Source organism: Palaemon carinicauda, chromosome 41 (assembly GCF_036898095.1).
Source record: "Palaemon carinicauda isolate YSFRI2023 chromosome 41, ASM3689809v2, whole genome shotgun sequence".
Taxonomy (NCBI): Eukaryota; Metazoa; Arthropoda; class Malacostraca; order Decapoda; family Palaemonidae; genus Palaemon; species Palaemon carinicauda.
The window spans coordinates 32203182-32226336 of record NC_090765.1 but is presented as its reverse complement, the minus strand read 5'-3'; the positions used below and the strand labels follow the sequence as shown (position 1 = coordinate 32226336).

Here is a 23155-nt window from a genome sequence, read left to right as displayed (position 1 = left end):
TCTAAAGCCTCGAAAACAAACTAAATTAATCCAATAATAAAACTAAAGAAAAACAAACTTTCATCAAAGCATTTCAGTCACTACTATGGTAGCTAAAGGACAGTAAGCTGATTTGAGAAACAAGATTCTGTAAGATAAAGTTTAGTGAATACCAATTAAAGAAGCTCTGATCTGCAATTAAAACTTTCAAAAAATAGATTCCTATAAAGTTTTGGCAATGTAACTACTGTATACTTATACAGTAATATCAGTAACCCTTGACATGGAAGCAACTTCTTGTGAGCCTCTGTGATCAATAATTTAACCAGAAAATATAAGCATTTGGACAAATGATTACTTAACTTAACCCAAAACAACAAATAGAATATTTTAATAGACCTCACAAGCCAAATAAATACATTCTCAGATGTAGCCATAACTTCATTTTCCAAAGATGACATTTGAAAAAATACTAGTAGATGTTTTGTCTTAAAATTATTCATAACTCTGAAACCATGCAACAGCAATAACATCCACCAGATATCACCTTGGTGGGTAAAAGGCATGACCTCTTGGAGGAAAGAAAATGGGCAATTTCTAGTTTTTTGGGGGGTAGCGCTAATACAGTATTGAGTCAGCTTTGGGGACAAAAAAAAGAGTATACATTATGAATGCTGGGAAAATGGAATATTTGAGTGATTATGGTTATGTAGTTGCATATGTAGGCTACATAGCAAAAGGAATGAGATACCTGATATAATGCCGAGGTTGCTTGAAGACACGAATGTAAGAGTGGTAGAGAATATTTTGAGATAAAGTAAAAATCATACAATATCAAATGTGAGACTATTTGAAGATAAGGAAGAGTGAAGGAAAGTGAATCAGAGATTTGAAAGTTATGAGAAAGGAGAAAAAACTCTGTAAGACATAAAAATTTTACCAATACAATAAGCTTATCAAATATTCTACTACAGGGTATTAAGGACTCCTAACTATACGTTTTGTTTTTACCAATCCAATTTTTTCTGACCAGGCCCATGCTTTGTGATTGCTTTTGTATGAAGTGGTGACTAGGATAGATTTCTGACACTGATAATAGAATCAAAGTTATTAGTGGCCTTATGAATTTTTTGAAATTCAAACAGGCTACTCCTTTAGTGTAATCTATATCTATAGTTCTGAATAGTTTCAGAGGGGTTGCATTGTAAACATGAAAGAATTATTGGGAAAAGATCAGCGTCAATTGTGCCGTATGAGCATAGTACTATCTATTGATGAGAATGAGCCTTAAGTTTTGGATAAATAGATATACCAGTCATCACCAATTAAACAACTTTAGTAGTATTTAATCTTTCAATTTTAAATCTGTAAACCAAATGTTTCTGAGGACTGGCAATTTATAGCTTATAAAGAATTGTGGGTATCAAGGTCTCCCATAAATAAGTTTTTTTTTTTTATTTGATTAAAATTTGCTGAGATTTGATTCAAATAAATAATTGGTAGGTTGGTTACAATAACTATAAATTGGGCCATAATTATTCTTAGATTTAGCTTGTCTATATTAGGGTCCAACTGTATTTCAATTTACTTTTTACCTGATATAATCTTGGTATTCATGAGGACTGAGTATCCAGGTTATTAATCTAATTATATTAAAATGTAAAAAATAGTTATTTATGATGAAAGTAAAGAGAAATGTACATACTGTACATAGTTATGATTCTGAAGAAATAACTATTTAAAAAAGTAAAATCATATACTTATTTTTTACAATAAAAACAATTATTTCAATAATTGCTTGGGATTCATGGACTATTAATTCTTTGCTAAAGAACTTCAGCCAAAATAAATACATTTTCTTGCCATGATGCATGGAAAACTTTTTCCACTGGAAAGAGATGCTGGTAAAAAGTATGCGTGTAAACAGAGTCCCCTTCCAAGTGCCGCCATTTTCTTTTCTCATTCTTACTTCGGCCATAGCCTAAGGAAGAAATTTTTGGTATTGTTGTGCAACTGTTCACATTCTTGTTAGGATAATAGAAGTAAACCTTACAAATTTTAAAAGTCAAGATTTTGTAAGGAAAGCTAAATGAACAGGCTATTATCAGCAAAAGTGGATTCTCATTCAAAATTTGTATCTTGCCAAGGAATCGCATGTTCCTTACTTGTACAATGCACTGAGTGTACATATTCCTCACAGAACCTAATGACAGACTATTTAGTTCAATGAAAAAAGTCAAATGATAGGGAAGCCCCCCCCCAAAAAAAAAAAAAAAAAAAATATGTAAAGACACATTAGTTTGCAATCAGTTTTCAGGACTTTTTCTTTCCCTGCTGGTCACTGTCCTTTGTGTTCCTACATAAACTAGGTTTGTGGTTTGGAGACTTAAAATGTAGAAGTCTTTAGCTACAATTTAAGAGAACATCTTAGATCTTAAGTCACCTATTTAGAGCATACACCTGTTTCAGATAAGTTGGTTAATATCAAGCTCTTTATAAAAATGACAGTTCTTCACTCCTCTTTGAAGAAATTCAGAACTTGTCTTTCAAAGGAACTTAGAAAAAAAACTAAGGAGTTGATTCAATTATTGAAGCTGTTGTGCCAAACTCTGTAAACCAACAGATTTCTTCTAATGCTGAGAACCGTTTAATACTGGCACATTATTCCCTGAAGGCAAGTTGTTTATCTCAAAGAAAAGATTAGTATATTGAGTTCTTTACGACAAGGGAGATTAGATGTTTAGGGTTCCTTGCGTATGTTTCTGCTTCGTTATGCCAACAGCGAATACAATAAGTGTGTATGGTGTACAGACAACTGTTAGCAATGCACCTCCTTGTAAGATATTACATGCTAGTAAGAATGTTTTGGTTTAAGCAGTTATTAGTGAAATAGTTAATGAATGACATGGATGAATGACAGAAAGAAAACCAATAGAAAGGATTACAAAAAAAATATGACCAATAAAATGGCCTTAAAATTAAGGAGAAGTATAACAATGATTTTTGGCTGCATGGTGATTAAAGAAAATTTTTAAAAAATCCAAACTTAGTTAAAAGTGGCAAGTAACGCATGCAAATTTTTTTTTGGTTGAAATAGTTTCCACTATAGGTACATCCAAATAAGTGTCAACAGACATCTAACCACTACTGACCTTTTTTACAGACTAACCAATGTTCTATCAGTGAAAGGAAATGTAGATACTAACTTTTCCTTTAAAATACATAACATCAAAACAGTTAATCTACACATGACATGTTAGCTACATCATAACCTGTAGGAGAACAAGGCTAACATTTACTTTTGAATTTAATTTTACAATTTTAAACTTTTCTTCTTCAGGCTATTAACTGATAAAAGCACTATGAATATCAAAAGCAAGAACTACAATTTGCTATAAGAAATAAACAAAAACAGACAGAAAAACTGAATTTTGATCATTTTCTATAGTCAATTTATTGATATTTACACATAAAATAAAAAAAAATCCTATTTTCTTTTCTTTTCAAGAAACATGCCTCTAGTAAAGTAACGAATCATTCTATTGACTAATGGCAAGAGGGGAAGCTAAGTGTCTCATGTTATTTTGGTTTCGAAGTTGAAACCATAACCTATCCTCTTGATATTACAAGTCACTGGGGAGGATGGTGAGCATGTATACAAACATAAGGTGAGAAGAAATAAAAAATTATAATATAAAATTTGTTGTTGATTTCTATGTATATTTGATTTTCATACTGCTGATTCCTACACACTGATATAGGTAAGATGCCAGTGAAGAGAAGAGATAGGACTTCAGGTATTAATGCAACCTGGTTGAATAAAAAGTCCCTCTTCCAAACCTACAATTCACACGGGCCATGTAATGCCTTTAGTAATTAAACATGCTATATGGATATCGACAGTTACTACAGACAATACAGACCTCTTATTAGTGAATCATTATCATACATTCAATAATTAAATGACACTATTGAATAATCTTGATAAAAACTTGTTCCTAAAAGGTTAAAACTGGGGCTGAGCAAAATTGATATCAAGCAGCTTAACAAGGCCTACAAGTCAAAACTAAAGGGAAAAAATGAAGAGTATAATAAAAGATAGAATGCCGAGGGAATGATACAAAAAGCTTCTAGTACCATCAACAGAATGTTGTACAAGACTCTACACTGTATAGGTATTACTCACGACAAGGAACTCTAGGTAAAATCACCATCTTCTCAGCCAAAACTAAATCGTAATGACTGAAGAATGGAGTCACTGTACCTTAACAATTATACCTTTTCTTTTAAAAGAAAATCCCTTGGCCTTTGATTAAATATTAATCTACAACAAGACATTTCTATATGGAAATACCGGAGGTTATTTATATAGGACATAAGGAAGTATAAGGGGAACCTCTATAATTTTAAGAAGAAACTTCAATAGATGAAAAATAAAAAAAAAAAATGAATTTTTCTGTTCAATGCATATACTGTATATACACAACCTGCAAGTTTATAAAGAATAGGTAATATAAGGATAAAAATACATAATTCAATCTTATGTATAAATATATTTTCAATAGGAAATCAAAAGTATATGAAGTACATTATATACACCTCTATGTACATCCAAAGAAATGCACTTACAATGATAGTAAATGACATAAGTATATACTAGGAATTCCCCTACTTATGAACACGTTAATTTCCAGAGTATGTTTATAACTTCATTTCTTCAATACCGTACTGCCTAACTTTTCCAGTATTGTATGAGCCCCCAATTCCATAAAACAACTGTAAGTACAGTAACTTCTATATGCATAAAGCTACACATAAGTTTAGAGAAGATAATTAGCCCATAAGTGTATAAAATTATTGTACCTTTTTAGGTATAAAGCTACACGCTTACAAAACAGAAATCAAAACTAAAACACTAAAGTTGAAACTTTAGAATAAATATTCTTACCTTAAATTGAATAGAATCCATTGAAAGTACACAGACCGAGTTTCAATAGCTGGAAGTTTTTAAGTAGGGGAAGGTCTGTTCCACAACAAACAGCACTGTCTAAAATTTAAATGCTAGCAAACGTAAAATAAAAAACAGCACACTTATAACATAATGCAGAAACATCATTATATGAATACTGTAACAGTACATCATTGATTCCCTCCAAAATTGGACCCTCTTCCTTACAGGTTCTACTAAAAGTAGACCTGTATTTCAGTCTTTTAGTTTTGCATTTACATAACCAAAATCCAGAGAAAACTTTTATAAAGAATACTGTTCTGTCACAAAAAAATATTTTCATAGTCAAAAGATGTGGTAAATATCTTAGTAAATATCACAAATATGACAATATGGTAAACTACCCCATATAAAGGAATACTGTAAACACATACAATAGTTACTGCATTGATCTTATAAAGGGTTTTAAAGTACAATACAAATAGCCCCTTGCCTTATCAGATTTTGGTATTTATCAGCAACATGATGATGATTTTTGGCTAGAACTACCTTTTTAAAAGTGATGCATTTTGCAGAAATCTCTCTTAGATTGAATGGAAGTGTGAAGTACAAAGCAGAGTAAGCTATAAATTGAACGTAATTTAAGCTGACTAGGGGAAATCTTTGTTTTTTTTATGAGATTTTGCCACTTGTCAGAAGGAAAGATCCCATACACATCTGATAAGCTACAGAGCTATCTAAAAATTCTAAGCTACTAAATCGCTAGAATCTTAACCAATGCAAATGTACATTATTGTAATAAATAACTAATGAAGTGTAGAACAGTTCATTAGTCAAAGAATAACGACACGGCAAAACCTAATAGCGATACGTAAATAGAATGTGTTATATGGTCCACATCTTAAAAAACAATCCTAAAACAAATATTTGAGTATTCACTACTGATGGTGCCATTAAAAATCAAAGCTTTCTATGATAAAACTTTAGGCGTAAACATGCTTAGTTACACGGGAAGCAGAAAAAGTACAATTCTGGTGTTTTAGAGGAACAAGGCAACTGCCTCAAGGACACTACTATAGTTTTCATTTCCCTACGATCACTGTTGTAATATGCAATACTATAAGTGTTACTTCTACTGCTTCATCACAAAAAAAAATTAAAAATGCCATAGCTGTTGTTATTCTTCAAGGTTTTCCTGAAGAATAAAAAAATTTTTCATCGCTAACTCAAAAACATGACTTTTGATATTACTTGACAATTAGGAAAAATTGCTTGATGGACCTTAAAACCTACAAATAACCCATTAGAACAGGAACTAATACAAATACACTACAGTAGTACCTCAGGTTACAAGCACCTTTCAATAAAACAAATTGGGTTACGGGTATTGTCTCAGTCTGTTAGAAAAAATTTCACATTGTAAGGGTGCTTTTTTGCAGTACCAACAAGACTAGCACTAAATCAGACACATGGTGTCCATTATTATTATCATTAGTAGCTAAGTTACAACCCTAGTTGGAAAAGCAGGATGCTAAAAGCCCAATAGCTCCAACTAGAAAAATGGCCCAGTGAGGAAAGGAAACAAACTATAAATGAGAAGGAATGAGTAAAAAATATAAAATATCTTAAGATCAGTAACAATGTTAAAATAGATGTCATACTTAAACTATGAAGAGAGAATTATATCAACCTATTTTACATCAAAACACTTTCTATTAGTTTGAACTTCTAAAGTTTCAGTGTTTCAATTGCCTGATTTGGTAGAAGATTCCACAGGCTGGTTACGGCTAGAAAAAACTTCTAGAATACTGTGTAGCATTAAGCCTTATGATGGAAAAGGAAAGAGTGCTAGAAACTGCATACCTTGGGCTACATAAAGTCTGGAAAAATCTGAATGCAAAGGATGATCAGAATTATGAAAAATCTTGTGTAACATGGATAAAGAATGAACTTAACAATGATTATACAGAAATTATTATCAAGATCAGGAATAAGAAATTTAATGAAGTGCAAATTTTTGTCCAACAAAATTAAATTAGAGACAGCAGATGAAGACCATACAAGAGAACAATACTCAAAACAAGGTAGAATTAAAGAATTAAAAAATTTCTTCAGGATAGGTTGATCACCAAAAAATATTGAAAGACTTTCTCAAGCCAATTGTTTATCCAATTGAAAGAGAAACTGATCAAATTTGTTTCTCAAAAGTAAATTTGCAATAAAGAATCACACATAAAATTTAAAAAAAAGTTGTATTTAGTTACAGAAACTATCAATGCAGAGATCTGGATGTTCGGGGACCACTGTCCTAGACCTACTTACAATCATGGTTAGAGTTTTGTTAGGGTTCAACTTCATACCTCATAATTTACATCATGCACTAATTTCAGCTAAATCTCTATTAAGGGATTCAGCTACCCAAGCTCTACACTCAGGAGATAGAATTGATGTAAAGAGATTAACATCATCTGCATATGAAACAACCTTGTTTTGTAGGCCTATAAGTGTACATAATTATGAAAAATATTGGGCCAAGAACACTACCCCGAGGAACACCAGATATTACATTCCTAAACTCAATATGGTGACCATCTACAACTCTGCACTTTATTACTTAAAAATTCAATAATGATGCAAAGAAGACCCATATACTTCCAACTGTTTTAGTCTGAAAACAAGGGCCTCATGATTAACAAGGTCAAAGGCAGAACTAAAATTGAGGCCAATCATATGAACTTACTAGCTACAATCAAGGGATTTCTGTACAGCATTTGAAATTGTACGAAGGGCATCACATGCTCCAAGGGCTTTGCGAAAAACCAATAGTAAACTAGGAAATATATTATAACTATTTAGTCATTTTGCCCCAAGGCATTCAAAAACTTTAAATAGTATGGGAGTTATGGAAATTGAGTGAGAACCACCAGAACTAGAGTTATAACAAACACTTAGTACCTAATGGAGTAACATCACCAATTCTCCAACTTACAAAAACTAAGACATATTAGGAGCTAAGAAATCAGTGGTGTTTATGAAAAAAACAAAGGAAAAATATTATTTGGCTGTACACCCCCACAAGCTAAGATCCATCAAAAGAGCTTTTAATTTCATGAGATCAAAAAGCTAAACTAGTTTGTTTAGTCTTGAGGAAAACAGGAATGAGGAAGATCAAATTTATCATTACTCTGCTAACTGTCAAACAGATCTGCCAAAAGGGGTATATTTTCCTTTGGACAGCGAATGACAGAACCATCTGGCTTAAGTAAAGGAATATCTGTTAAGTCTACACCAAAGAGTGCCTATTTAAGGGTAGCCCATCACTTATGTTCCTGAGTTGTACCAGAAAGGGTTTCTTTTATGATCAAATTGTATTAGTTTTTACTTGAAGCATAAACTCTCTAAGTAACAGGCCTTAGTTGAGTACAGTTATTTCAGTCAAATCTGATCTGTTACCCTTCCTAAGATGATAGGCCTCCTGTTTCTCCGAATAAGTCTCTATAATCATCATTGGACCCACGCAGAGTTCACACTAGAGAAGGAAAATGAACTTGTCTCCAGATATGTTCCTTGTCAAAATTGAATGAGAGTAAAAAGAAATATGACCAAGTGTCCATAAAGTGTATAATAAGTGATTCAGTTAGTGATGGTGAGCATTGTTTAAGAGAGAAAACTCCCGATATTTTACCAGTAGCTATTGAGGGAGTGTCTCCATCCAGGCAGTAATCTCTTCCACCTTCATCTCCTTTCATGTCTCCCTCACACCAGCCACACAGCTCTCCTCAAAGGTAAGGTGCAAGTTAATTTGTCAATTATTTCTATTTTTCACCGTTAAATATTAATTTCTAATAATTTCTGAGGTTAGTGGTTATAAACTATACAATAACTACCATCAGAAAACCTTCAAAAATGAGTGTATATATGTACTTATGGACTCATGGAATGCATCAAGTAAATTTCCTGTATTTCTCATGGGAAAAATAGTTTAGGATATGAGCATTCTAGGTGACAAGCTCAATCCCAGAACAAATGAAACTCGTAAACCCAAGTACTACTGCACAGTATTGTACACATTCACTATAAGCATGAGGAAGATACTATATCGAAAGAACAGTAATAAGATAATAATACTAGAGAATCACACAGTTTAAATGCATTACCTCAGAATTATTCACTGCCAATTGAAAGAATCTTGGGAATACTCCTGCCCTTAATAATAGAATAAAACACGGCCACAGGCAGAGATGAGTATCATTAAACTAGTATTACCCAAAATCTAGTCAGACACCAAGATAGAATTTTCAAGGGTTACCCTGAATTATTTCTGGTGAAAATTGGTTAAATATTACATAAGTACAATACGACAGATACAAAGCACGCTTACCAAAAAAAAAAAAGTTGGTAAATACGTACGTATGGTCCCTCTTGATTTGGATTTTAAAAGCCCAATAGACCGAGGGATTAAAACCAGAAGTTTCCTTCCCTGTACTCAAAATGTTTTAATTCGCCTACAAAAAGGGCCTGCATATCTCCCATTATCTTCCGTAATTTAAGTATGTAAATTTTAAAATCTAATAAGCTGAATTCTTGATATACTGTGTTATATATTCTACCTCTTGATTTTTTGGCATATAAATCTGAACTCTTTGGGGAACAAGAAACAAAATCCTTTAAATTATGTAAAAGGCCAATTTTGTTTTTAAATCATCATTTAAGTTAAATATTCTAGATATTTTTACTAGAGTTTATACTGTCACTTAACCCACAATTGATTAGAAAAATTAGTTTCCTAATTCTTAACCAAATAAGTAAAATAAGATAACAGATTTCTGCTAACTGTATCTTGTTCTTTAAAAAGCAAAACTTTACACTGAAGAAAAGAAATGGTCACACCATTAATCATCAATGACAAAAAAAATCAGAATATTTGATATAGGATTTTTGTCCAACTTCTTCTAAAGTAAAATGTGTCAATCTCTGACGTATGACATGAGCAAAATCTTACAATCTATGTAATAATTTTTGGTAAAGACAATGAAAATTTGGAATATATAAATGAACTTTCAGGCCTTAAAAAAAGATAAAAGATTTACATGGAAAAATAAAATATTTTAAAATTTAAAATTACCCCTGATACTTCTTTAAAATAGGGAATGTCTTCAACAGAGTTGAAACAGATGTTGAATTCAGTAACGATGTAGTTAATGACAAGTGGTGCATGTGAGTGAGTAGCACTGACCATTCTCCTGTCAAAGACTCATTCACTTTTGAGATTTTGACAAAGTAGTGAGATGGGTGACTGAGGTTAGAAGTTTAACTTTAAAGGACTCAGGCTTGTACAGATAGGAAAAATGGAAATTACTTTAAAAAATTGTCATCTATTCCTATGCATATACAAACCTTTTGTCCTTCAAAATATGGAGACACTCTTATTGATGGGTAAGAAGTCCCTGTAGAACCAAAGTGGTTGGTTATTTTCTTCCCTGGAATATGCCAGTCCCCGGATACTATATAGGAGGGAGGGAGATGCTTCCAGCAACCACCTATCTGCACATTGTAGGGATGAGCAAGTTGATAAGGCCTGGCCTGTACTTGGTATGTACATGGAACAAAGTCAATGAAGGAATCCTTCTCCCCCTGAACAGATAATGCAGTTGGGAATGAAATGTCAGGTGTATGAGAGCTGATGGATTTGCATTCATTCCATCATCCTACCTCTTGTTTAGGGAGAATGGGGAACACTACTTCTTATAGATCTAGTCTAATAAAAACCTGGTTTGCTGAACAAATCAGTTCAGGGGCACGGCGTCGATGACCAGTCTCTAGCCCAAAGTTGACTTCCCCACTAGGAATCGTTACTGTTGAAGCTCGGATATCTATCTAGAATGACTTCGAGCGCACTCTATCAACTACATCCCCCTCACCTAGGGCTTTTCAAGAAGTTGAAGAATAGTATGACAGCGCTATCGGTCTGCAAGATCGGTAAATCAAGTTAAGGTAGCAAGTACCCATCCAAAAGGACATTCACTGTCTAACGTTTGGCCTCCTGTCTCCATCAGGTTGTCCTTCAGGTTCTTTGCTCCCATTGGTTCTGGGCTAAGGTCGGGAACTTTCAGGGTAAAAAAATCTTGAGAACATTCAAGCCTTTTCAAAGTTAAGAGTTCAGTAGGCTGCTGCAGAGTTCTACTCTCCTCTGCAACCCCAAGCACAGGAATTCTAACTCGAGGACAGTAACCGCAACATGATTGGGGGCTGATGATGGCCAGGTAGGTTATCATCAGTATCATCGATCACACAAGAACAGAATAATCATATACCTTTCCTCATTTGATCAAGGTAGAGAGTAAAAATTGCAGATGCAGATCCAAGGTCTTCTTGGCTGAAAAATACTACCAGGGAACCGAAACAGGGACATATGCCGAGGAGCTTCAGTAACTGATGAACTCTACGCAGAAACAAACAAGCTACATATAATGTCTCTTCAGCATCACATTAGGTATTGCCAAGGATGATACTGGAGAAGACTTAGCCTTCATTTTCTTCTTTAAAGAAAAAGCCTGTCAATGAATGGGAGGCCACAATCTGTACTCTGTTCATTTGGAAGACTGTGAAGAGTCATATCCCCCTACAAGGAACACACGAGTGTGGATCCACGATCTGTCTTACAATAAACCGGTTGCAGTGTCCACCATTTCTCCACATTTATGAATTTCTTACTTCCCATCTATAATGGAATCCAACAATCATCCTCTCTGAAAGAGGAAAAGATTAAAACCTGGCTGAAGTCTCTCCAAGGTGAGACCCCTCTCCCAGCGCAAACATTTGATGAATTGACCTGCTGAGGTTATGTCGCAGAAGACTTTGGCAGACAGAACCTTCACTACCTCAAATGTACGGGAGACAGGATCTTGTTGGACTGACTGGAAAGTATGGAAACAACCTGTCGCTAACTGCCTTGTTAATGAATTCAACAGACATTCCTACTCTGCTGAAGACATTCCCTATTTCAAAGGATGAAAGATTTGTACAGTATACTCGTAAACAATTATAAATACTGTTTTCATTACGGGAAAAAAATCCCAGTCAAATGCCCAGAACAGACACCCTTGAAAGCCTTGCTAGTTACTTTTTGAATGATGCACTGACGTTTCATAAAAGCTACAAAATTGTACTTTATCATAACTTTTATCTCTATCAGATATACATTTGTCATTATGATCAACATTCAGTTTTTATGAAGGACTCTCCTCTTATGTACAAAAATTGTATCACAAACTAACAATCTACAATGACTATAATCACGTAAGTTACAGTGACATTTTAACCTGAAAAAATTTCACATACAAGGCAACACCGGACAAATGGACAAACGAGCTCTCTCACTAGCACAAACCTAGAAAACAGTCTACAACTAAGTGATCTCATTAATTCTGGCTAAGATTACAGCATTTTATCAGCACACCATGAGGTATGTTGTAGTCAAAACCTTACCTTAAAATACACATACACTAGTAGGCATGCACAATATCAGACATCAAATTAACAGTACAAGACATTTTCCTTCTTTTCACATACAAGGGAGCACCCTTGCTCCTATTATTCTTTACATGTGATCATTTCTGTTGATATCTTGTGTCTATCTTGTATAGAATTTTACATCACTAGACTGACTTCTATTGAGGTTTCCTTACACTGGAACATACTTTATTAACAAGATGCATATTTTCCATGGTGATCTACAAAATAACAACGGAAGATTCTATTTCCTTTATCTCTGCACACGTAGTTTGGTGGAAGGTACAGTTGTTCCACCTGTTTTGCAATTATGTTTACTTCACAATTACAACAATCACATTGAGAAATGACTAAAGGTAACAAGCTAAGAAATTCTGACATGGAGCACTATTTGGGGAAAAGGAGAGAGTTTAGTATCAAGAATAATAAATTTTGACCTATTTGTGGTCATTTCTCATAAGCAAAAAATCTTTTATTTTATGAGTACCATATGAGTTCTGACAATATTTTGAAATTGAAACATTGATTAGGTTCCCACCAATACAGATTTTAATTAAGTCTTTTTGGAAACATTAAAAGAAAAACTATTTACTACAACCCAACCAAAGTGTAAACTAATTCATGGACCAGTTACTTTTATATCTTTGCTTAAATAATATAGAAATACTTAACTTTACTAATTTGGCATAAACCAAATTTAAATACAAACTTCCATAAAAATTATATTCCAGTATAATCAAACCTGATAGTTTAGGAAGGTTGACAAACTCTCTCCTTTCATATTCTCATAACACTTTTTGTTATGAATGCAAGTTTTATATAATCTCTTACAACAAAATTCAGAATATAACACAGATATAATGAACACAAAAATTGGTAGTTTTTTCTTCAAAACTTCCACTATAATAATTAATTTTCTCTACAACAAAGTTCGGCAGCTGTCTTAAAATATAAGATAATTTAAAGTAGAGAAATAGTTGGTTTGATTCAATTTATTAGAACACTGCAAAAGGTTTTTTACTACAGCAAGTATAACACCAGCTATACAGAAAACTTCTGCGTTAGTTTACATGTGTAATTTGAAGAGTCATGTAAAATTCTATTTTCGGGGAAACTTTTACTCCTACATAACGATGGGTTCACTCCATAGCCTTATACACACTATTGTAAGGATCAAATTGGGTTCACTCTATAGTCTTATGTACAGTACATTATTATACAGTATAGTCTTAAAGAGTACAGTATCTGACTTTGGTGTAAATTTTAAGAATAATTCCTCAAGCAGATGTAAATGACAATGCAGCACAGATAATAAAATGTAATTTCATGAGTTTTTAAAGTTCAATCAATGAGAAAATATTGAAATCAATACAAACCCTTAAATTCATCCATGGTTTTTCAAAGAATTTGTCTTTAAGAAATAGTTTTTCTATAAATTATCAAGATGTTTACTTGATCAATAACAGAACCACACTATATAATTGTAAAAGCCTCTTTTGTTCACCGACTGACAAATATTTTCAATAGTTTTAGTCACACTACTAAGCTATGAATAGATCTTGTCAAGTATTGGTACGATAAAATACTTGGACTTGGAATAAATCAATTATATTTGTTTCTTCAGTCTTTTTGTTGTTCTACAAAATGGTTAAAGATAGGGGATACATCCAATGGTGATGGATGCATGCATCTTAGGCTAAGCAAGTCTTAACCTTCCAACAGCCTCTCCTCTTAACTACTTGCATGATACCTTCCCGTGGTCCCCCTTGTTTATTACAGAATGCATGCATGACTGAGTGTCTGAGGGCATAATCAGACTCTCTCTGCTGCCTTGTAGGGCATGCCTCTTAAGGTAAAGGCTAGGTGAAAGAAAACTCAAAAATAAAACCATGCCAGTCTGTCTGGCTACAAGGCAAGATCTGGTGGCCTAGATTATTGGCAGACTGATGCAACATCACACTACAGTCTTGCACATCTTGGCAGACTGATGCAACATCACACTACAGTCTTGCACATCACACCTGTGTGACACAGGAGGAAAGTGGGGAGCCAGAGTGTGTGGGCATTGTTCTGGCTAAGTGTTGTCCACCCAAAACAAAGTCATGCCAAAGGCCTTTTCAGTCTAACTACTCTCTCTCTAAGAACTCGGTACTACACCTGTGCAGGCCTATTCTGGAGTATTGCTGCTCACCCAAACTGGGGAACGCCCTATAAAAGGTGGGCAAAACATCGATGGTCACACCATCCCAGTCATTGGGCATCTGCAACCTATGACACACCGTATATGCAGCTGTGAAAGAAGGAATGATTAAAGTAAATCATACCTCAAAGTAGGTGCATAGAATGTGCACACCCTTATGTATGCCACAAGCACACACTGCCCTGAAAGACGAACAGCCTTAAGTCTCAAGAGAACTCACCAGATTCAACGTCGATGTGGCTTCTCTCTCAGCGAAGACTAGAATAACTGGAGAAGGGCAATTCACAGAAGTTGGGTCAGGGTATACTCTTTTTTTGGAAAGGGATAAACCTGGCAGACCACCATTCCCAGGGTGCTGGCTTTGCAGTTAAGACCACATGCGATTAATGAAAGAATTACCTCACTAAGACTACCACTCCTGAAAAACACAGTTCATCATGTTAGTATCAGTATACGCCCCAACACTACATGCGGAAGACCATGTCAAAGGTACCTTCTACCAAAAGCTTAACACTGCCTTATCCCAAATTCCAGCTGGGGACTGTCTTCTTCTCTTAGGGGATTTTAACGCCAGAATGGGGCGAAACAACAAACTCCAGCACAACACAATCGGCAGGAAAAAGCATGGGAAACTGCAATGATAATGGCCTACTCCTCCTTTGCCTTTGTGCTGAACAGGAACTGTTCATCACAAACATGCAGTTCAAACTCCCGAATTTATTTAAGACCACTGGAAACATCGTAGATCAAAACACTGGCATATCTCAGATTATGCCATAGTCAAACAACAACAAAATAACAAAATAAATGAGGTTTTGAACACAAGAAGCATGCTTGGAGCTGATGACTGCTGGATGGACCACCGGCTGCTCATCACAAAATCAAAACTAACCATCAAAAAGGAAGCCAAGTATCATCCAGCAAACCGAAAAGATACGACACTGGTAAATTAAAAGATCCTGATACATCTTGAGCTTTCCAAGCGACAATCCAGCAGAACCTACCAGCCAGAGAACCTTCAATCGACGCTGAATGGACTAATTTACGAGATGCCATCAATTTAGCTGCAAGAACTGTAATCAGCCACCAGAGCAAACAGCACCAGGACTGGTTTGACGACCACGCCAAGATATTATGTCCCTCATTACTGTCAAACGGAAAGCTCAAATAATCCTCGACCAAGACCCTAATTTCCACCCAAAACAGGCTAAAACCTCGAAAAAACCATACAACAGTGTACCATACGGTCTGTCCTCAATCGCTTCAGAATCCTCGAGCCTTTTGTTAACATGATCAAAGTCCTGAATGATGGGATGACAGCTAAAGTAATCCTACATAGCAACCTGTCAGCACCCTTCCTAATTGCATGTGAACTAAAATAAGAAGGTGAATTGGCGCTGACCCTTTTCTCTTTATACTTAGCTGCCATGCTATATGAAGTAGCCCACAATAACCCAGGGGTTGAGATAAAATACAGATTAGATGGAGGAATTTTAAAACTGGCCAGACTCAAATCCCAGCGCAACACCAAAGCTATCAATATAACGGAACTACAGCATGCAGATGACAACACTAGCGCAGCAGAATTCCAAGAATCGATGGATAATTTTCATGCTGCCTACACATGTTTTGGTCTAACAGTTAACAAGGACAAAACTAAGATACTGGCCCAGCCAAGACCAGGGGATAATCCACCAGTAACTAACATCATCATGGATGGAACCACCACTGAATGCGTCAAACACTTGGGGAGTATCCTTTCCACCCACAAGACCTCCTCCAAAGAGATTGAAAACAGGTTACAAGCTGGCCACACTACATATGGGAGACTATCCACAAGGATGTTCATGAAGAAAGACCTAACCACCCAAACAAAGGTGATGGTATATAATGACATTATAGTATCTACCCTGTTATATGTATATGAGACAAACCCTTTATAGTAGGGACCCCAAAAAACTGGAACAATAACACCTAATAAAACTGAGAGCAATAATGAAAATCAAATGGAATGACTATGTGTCTAATACAGCAGTCCTTGAAAGAGTCGTCACCAGCATCGAGACCATTTGATGCACAAGGCGGACACAAGACTACTAAAGAAAATACTCTACACTGAGTTAAATACAGGTGATTGTCCTAGAGGCAGCCCTATGCTTCAATTTAAAGACCAACCTAAGAAATCCCTCAAGGAAGATAACATACCCCCTTTGAAGCTTCAGCATTCAACAGGAACGAGTGGAGAAGGAAAGTTAAAAGTGGGCACGGACCCCTTTGAAGAGAATAGAAGTACTAACCTGTTAGCTAAACGAAAGCAATAGGCAGAAAGAGCAAATCAACCTCAACCACCTCCCACAATTCAGGGTGATTAATGCCCTTGACTATTCAGGGCACGAATTGGTCTCATGAGCCATGGGAAAGCTCACCACTCTATCAATAATTAATCTACTATGACTCTCTCCTCTATTCAACCTTCTATTGGGACTGAAAATTATGATATTTAGATAAGAGTAAATGCAGACAATATCCACTGGTACAATGGTCTCGACCACAAATTTGTTTTGTAGCTTAGCAAGTAATAATAATAATAATTATACTGTATTCTATCTAACCCCAAGTCAAAGTCCTAACTCATACATGGTTGGTTTATTCTTTATGAATGCACTAGATCTTATCTCATATATTGCTACACCTAACTTATTCCAATTTGGTACTTTTTTTATTGGAGTAAAGAATACTACAATGATGTACAAAGATAACATTCTTTAGTCCCATATGGCAAATCCTAATAATTTGTTCTATACTTAGGTAATAACATGAATCATATCTGACTATTTTATTTTCATTTCATTACAACCTGGGAATCAGTTATGTAGATTACTCATAAGATACATACAGTATGGTTTAAAAACAGTGTAACTTGTATAGGGATCAAACAAAATTTTAAATTATACCCAATCAACCTATATTAATTATTCTACTCCTTACAAATCGTCATCCTTTCATACCCAACCCTCTTCCGACACTCAAATCTCACCATGTTTAAAGGTTTAAAGGCCGGTCATAATGGCAGAGGCAAGGGACAGTGACATTGCCCTATTGAGCAGGACAATTCCCTAGAGACTGGCCACATATACATACGATCAGCGCTCAATCCCTCTCTCCACCCAAGCTAGGACCAAGGAGGGTCCGGCATTGGCTGCTGATATATATATTGATATAAAGTAATGTGGGAGGTTGGGCTGTGGCACCCTAGCAGTACCAACTGAACTCGGCTGAGTCCCTGGTTAGGCTGGAGGAACGTAGAGAGTAGAGGTCCCCTTTTTTGTTTTGTTTCTTGTTGTTGACGGCTACCCCCCCAAAATTAGGGGAAGTGCCTTTGGTATATGTATGTATGTATGTATAAAGTAATGAGTATCTGAACTGGGGACCCCATCTTTACTGTACTTTTTTAGAATTTTTATGAATCCATGGGGTGATAACATCACTGGTCTTGTGAAGTCTGTCTGATATAGACTCTGCACACTCATTACCTGTAACATATACTTCAATCTCTGAACAACTTAAGATTTAAGAGACTCCAATCTATACTTGAATGGAGTACGTTCTCGTATTTCGTAAATTTCTTCACACAGTTACAGAAAAGATATCTCATCTAATAAATGATCAAACTCTAATCTTCAGCTAGGATTTATCTAAACACCACATCAAATACTGCTACTCTCTGGTTTTGTCTATGGATGCAGTACTACTTTGGAAACTGGTCTAGTATCTTGATTACATGCTGGATGTATGTTTCATAAAATCCAGTTTCCTTTTAAAAGCTTCAAATGTAAATACACTGAACTATAAAAACATTTGTACAATATATAAGTAAAGATTGACTATACTTTTTATGAAAACTTTGCACTCATAATCACCAGTACAAGTTTAATCACTGACCCATAAAAATTTTTACCTAAATAATCATTTTAAGCATGCCATTAAGATGCTAGAAATATTAATCTAGCAGCCCCATGAAAAGAATTACTGCACTGTACATTAAAGCGGAATAAAAGAAGTACAGTTCAGTAAGCCTTAAAAGTGGTAAGCCTACTCAACACTTTACATTACATGTTTTCACAAATTTCCACATTCATATAAACTCAGATTAAAAATAAAATTTATTGATTTTCTAGATATATACATTGAAGATTAAAAATTTTGGGAATAAAAGAATGAAAAGTCCTATTTTTACAATTCTATTAATCTTCCGAAGAACTATTTCATTTGATACATCTAAAAAAATATCCTGTTCTACTGAAATCAGTAAATGAAATGCTTCATTGCTTTACATTATACAGAGCAGCATATGAAGAGCAAAAGGCATAATTAAATGCCCTTCATGCAGATAGAAACTTAAATGGAATTTTTTCAAACTCAACTAGAAGCCTTATTCTGGTCTTTCACTTCTCCAGTACACTAATAGTTAAATAAGAAAAATTAACGGTGAAAATTAGTTACACTATAATTATGTAGCATAGGGGTAAGATATCAATAACCAAGATAATACCCGGATACCATATAACTTTGAGATCAGTTTAAAAGAAAAGACATGACACGCTTGGAATACAAAACAAAATCCCACTTTAGAAGTCGCAACATCTTGCAACTGCTTGAATTTTTCTAGTAAAAGGTTTACCTAGTTTATGTAAAAGCATTCACAATCCTCCTCGTCTCATTAGGGGATACCACTCAGTATACATTAAACAACTCACAATAGCTGATAATAAGTATTCCTCAAGCCCCAGATGAACTGCTTTTGTCTTTTCCTTTTACCTATCAACTTTCATCTCTTTCTGCCTAACTGTCCTATTTCTACATTACCTTGCTCCAATTACATTGTTTTTATTACATATTTAAACTGATGAATGGATTTGTTTATAGGACTCATTGGATCATATGGGTATGACAGTGTAAAGAGCATTTTTCATGGGCTAATAGGTTTTGTCATTGGCCTTTCTGGTTTTTAATTAGCCTGTGGAATTATTGTATCAAATTTAAGACCTAACTTTTACAGTTCTTGGTTTAATTACCATAACAGTGAAAGAGTTGTTTCACAAGACTGCTTGATAACTTTTTCTCTCTAATACAGATTTCCCACAGAATTTCGTCCTGAGTAAAACAAGAAAAAAAAATAATGGTAACTATATCTAGTAAAACATTACTTGACAGCTTTTGCAAATATTTTAAATTACTTTTACTAGTACAGTATAATAATTATTACTGAATAGTCTATCCACACATAGTTTCCATTTCTTGACTTTCATAATTTGGTCCAGAGAAATGTATTTTAGCTAAGGATTGAACACTGGAGCCTTAAAAATCAAAAGTAGATGAAAAATAAAACACAAAGCAACGCAGCCGAGACTGATGAATACTGCAATGAACTTTTAGCAATGTAGTGTGGAACACAAAGCCCACTATTAGCAGTAAATCTAACAAGCTCAAAAGGAAGAAAGTAGCCATCTTATAAACCACGTTCAGTTTTAGCATTCCAAACCATCATAAGAAATTATTAAAAATCAGTAAATTATAATAAACTTTAAGCAAATAAGAAAATGATCACCACACTGTATAATACAAGCTACACAAACATATTAATTCTCCTTATTTCGTGTAACCTCTAAGGCTTATCACCAAAAAGCTGCAATATTCCCATCTAAACACCATAATGTTTAAACAGAGTAAGGAAGGCACTTCAAAACACTACAATGAGTAAAATCACCTATCACAAAATGTTTGCTATCATAATTTCCTTTCAGCATAACAACATCAATGCCAATTTCTGTCATCATACACACTGAAGGATTGCATATACTACTACACACAATTTAAAATATTTCTGAAGTGAGGTAAAAACCATACAGAATAAAAATGAGACTTGATTAACCCAATATGTTCTACTATACTATGTAAATTACCTGGTACTTTTCATTAAAATCTTTATGAAACAACAGACTATATAAAGCAATATATAGTACAGTATATCACAACTTCACAGTTTATAACCACGACACACACACTCACATATGTAACTATACAATATATGTACCCCAAAGTACTGAGAATTCTGGAGCTTTATTTGCTCAACATGCAAAGAAAAAATAAGTAAGAATGCCATGTATCGGGACTACGTTATTTGGCACTAGTTTTATAAGGAGAACACAAACTTATAAGACCAGTTCTAGTAAATCAAAAACCATTTTTAAACAAAGAACCCTGAAATAAAGTTTAAAGTGACGAAAAAATTGGTAACAGCCAACACTAGCTATTGTGTTACTGTATGCGAAAAAAGTGAACTCTTTCACAGCAAGTTTTTATTGAGTCATATGCATCCCTGAAACTTTTTCAAACTTCGAAGTCATTTGGCAATACTACTAAAAGTACTGTACATGGAAATCACAATGTTGAATGATATCTCTCAAGACATGAAGTAACCCCACTGTACCTGATAAATAACATATGCCACATAACAAGAGAACAGTAGTTCCTTATAAAAATGAAAACTAGTCTTAGAAAGAAAAAAAACACAAAAACAGCAGCAACATATTCTAGGCTCCTCTTCAAACACACAATTTTATTTGTACCATACAAAGCAGATCACCCAGGCATGCAAATGACTGAATGAGTCATGCAGGAATACTGTTGTCTTGTATAATTATTATTACTTAAAATTAAGTTCTTCCAATTCTTGGCATGCACAAATACAATTCATAAGATTATACTACAAGAACTCTCACAAAAGTAATTCTTGTTCTTTGAATATAAGCAAAAATAGAAATAAGGAAATAAACCTGAAAAAGAGAGAGAGAGAGAGAGAGAGAGAGAGAGAGAGAGAGAGAGAGAGAGAGAGAGAGAGAGAGAGAGAGAGAGATATGCTACAAATATCAATCAAGGGTTGAAAAGGATTGTAAGAGTATACCTGAAAGCATATTTATAGAATAAAACAATGTGTATAACATCAAAAGCAGGTTATTAACATAACCACAGGTGTTTACCCATAAGCCAGTACCTTTCCACATTTCCTTCCATTTTAACTAGAAAAGAAAATACATACAGCCAAGAATTTAAAGACCAATACAAAGTTTTCATAATTCTAATACCAAACTAAATACTGTACTTACTTAAATCATAAGGTTCTGATATTCAATATTCAATCTAGTTCTGTACATTTTTACTGTACTATTATCAGTTTAACCAGATCACTGATTATGATTTTCAGAACTGGATTTATTCAAGAAATTTATACTTAAGAGTTATAAAATGTTTCTAAATTAGTAAAAAAAAAAAAAAACATTAACAAATTATCAATTAAATACAAAGCAAAAATATTCCGTATAACTTTCCATTTCTGCATTTATGGTTAATAGCTGAAATCAATAAAATATCACCAAATCAATAGAACAACTGTCTGTAAACTTTCATACACATAACAGTACAGTACATAGATTACAATAAAGAGTAAACATCAATTTCAGTACAGCAAAGTACTAGAAATATAACAACCTCATAGAAGATATACTGATTACATATACGTACTGTATTAGTAAGAAGACAGACACGCTTAGTATACACATTCATATTTGCAACTACTGGTCTTTGGCATCCTGACAACCAAACCAAATAAAAAATGAAAACCTGCCATATTCTAGAAGTGTTTCTTAAAAATCACTGTTGAACATGCTAAAAACATTGTATATAAACTTGTTTACTTACCAACCATTGGTAAGTTTCTTTGTAACTATGGAGGAAGAGGAACTACTAAGCCGAATATAAAGAAATATAAATCCCTAAATGAAACCATCATGTTACAACTCTTAACTGTAGTTGAGCAACTATGAAAAGGTACACTTTTATTCATCTCAAAACTTAAAGCAGCAATCACCAAAGGAATGTATATCACAAGTAAAATGAAAAAATCTTGAATCATGCCAACATACCAAAGCAACTTTAACCAGTGTCAACACCTGAATCCTCCTGAGGTTGATCAGGAGATGCAAATATCAGAGGGTGGCACTGACCCTCGGAGTTCTTTGCTGTAGAGCACCGAGTTGTTCGAAAGACCAACAGGTCAACCAGATGCTCCATCACATTCGGTACGGAATCATAACCTAAAACGTATTGCAAGAATCAGTCAGCCTCAAAATTCTTTAGAATCTAATAATGATTTGCTTAAGATTACATTATATCTTCCTGCAACACATTTTGCTACAAGGGAAAAAATATCATGATAAACATTCGGTACGGAATCATAACCTAAAATGTATTGCAAGAATCAGTCAGCCTCAAAATTCTTTAGAATCTAATAATGACTTGCTTAAGATTACATTATATCATCCTGCAACAAATTTTGCTACAAGGGAAAAAATATCATGATAAACATTCGGTACGGAATCATAACCTAAAACGTATTGCAAGAATCAGTCAGCCTCAAAATTCTTTAGAATCTAATAATGACTTGCTTAAGATTACAT

General features: G+C 34.3%; 1 protein-coding gene across 2 annotated transcripts in view; it reads right to left on the bottom strand.

Annotated features, from left to right (window-relative positions):
• Nucleotides 1-4512: 4512 nt before the first annotated feature.
• Nucleotides 4513-23155, bottom strand: part of LOC137632499 (inositol-tetrakisphosphate 1-kinase-like) — an 84698-nt gene continuing 66055 nt past the window's right edge. For both annotated transcript variants that reach the window (XM_068364461.1, XM_068364462.1), the window contains one exon: nt 4513-22792. In XM_068364461.1, coding sequence (XP_068220562.1) covers nt 22632-22792 — 161 coding nt within the window. In that variant the 3' untranslated portion in view covers nt 4513-22631. The remainder of the gene's footprint in view (nt 22793-23155) is intronic.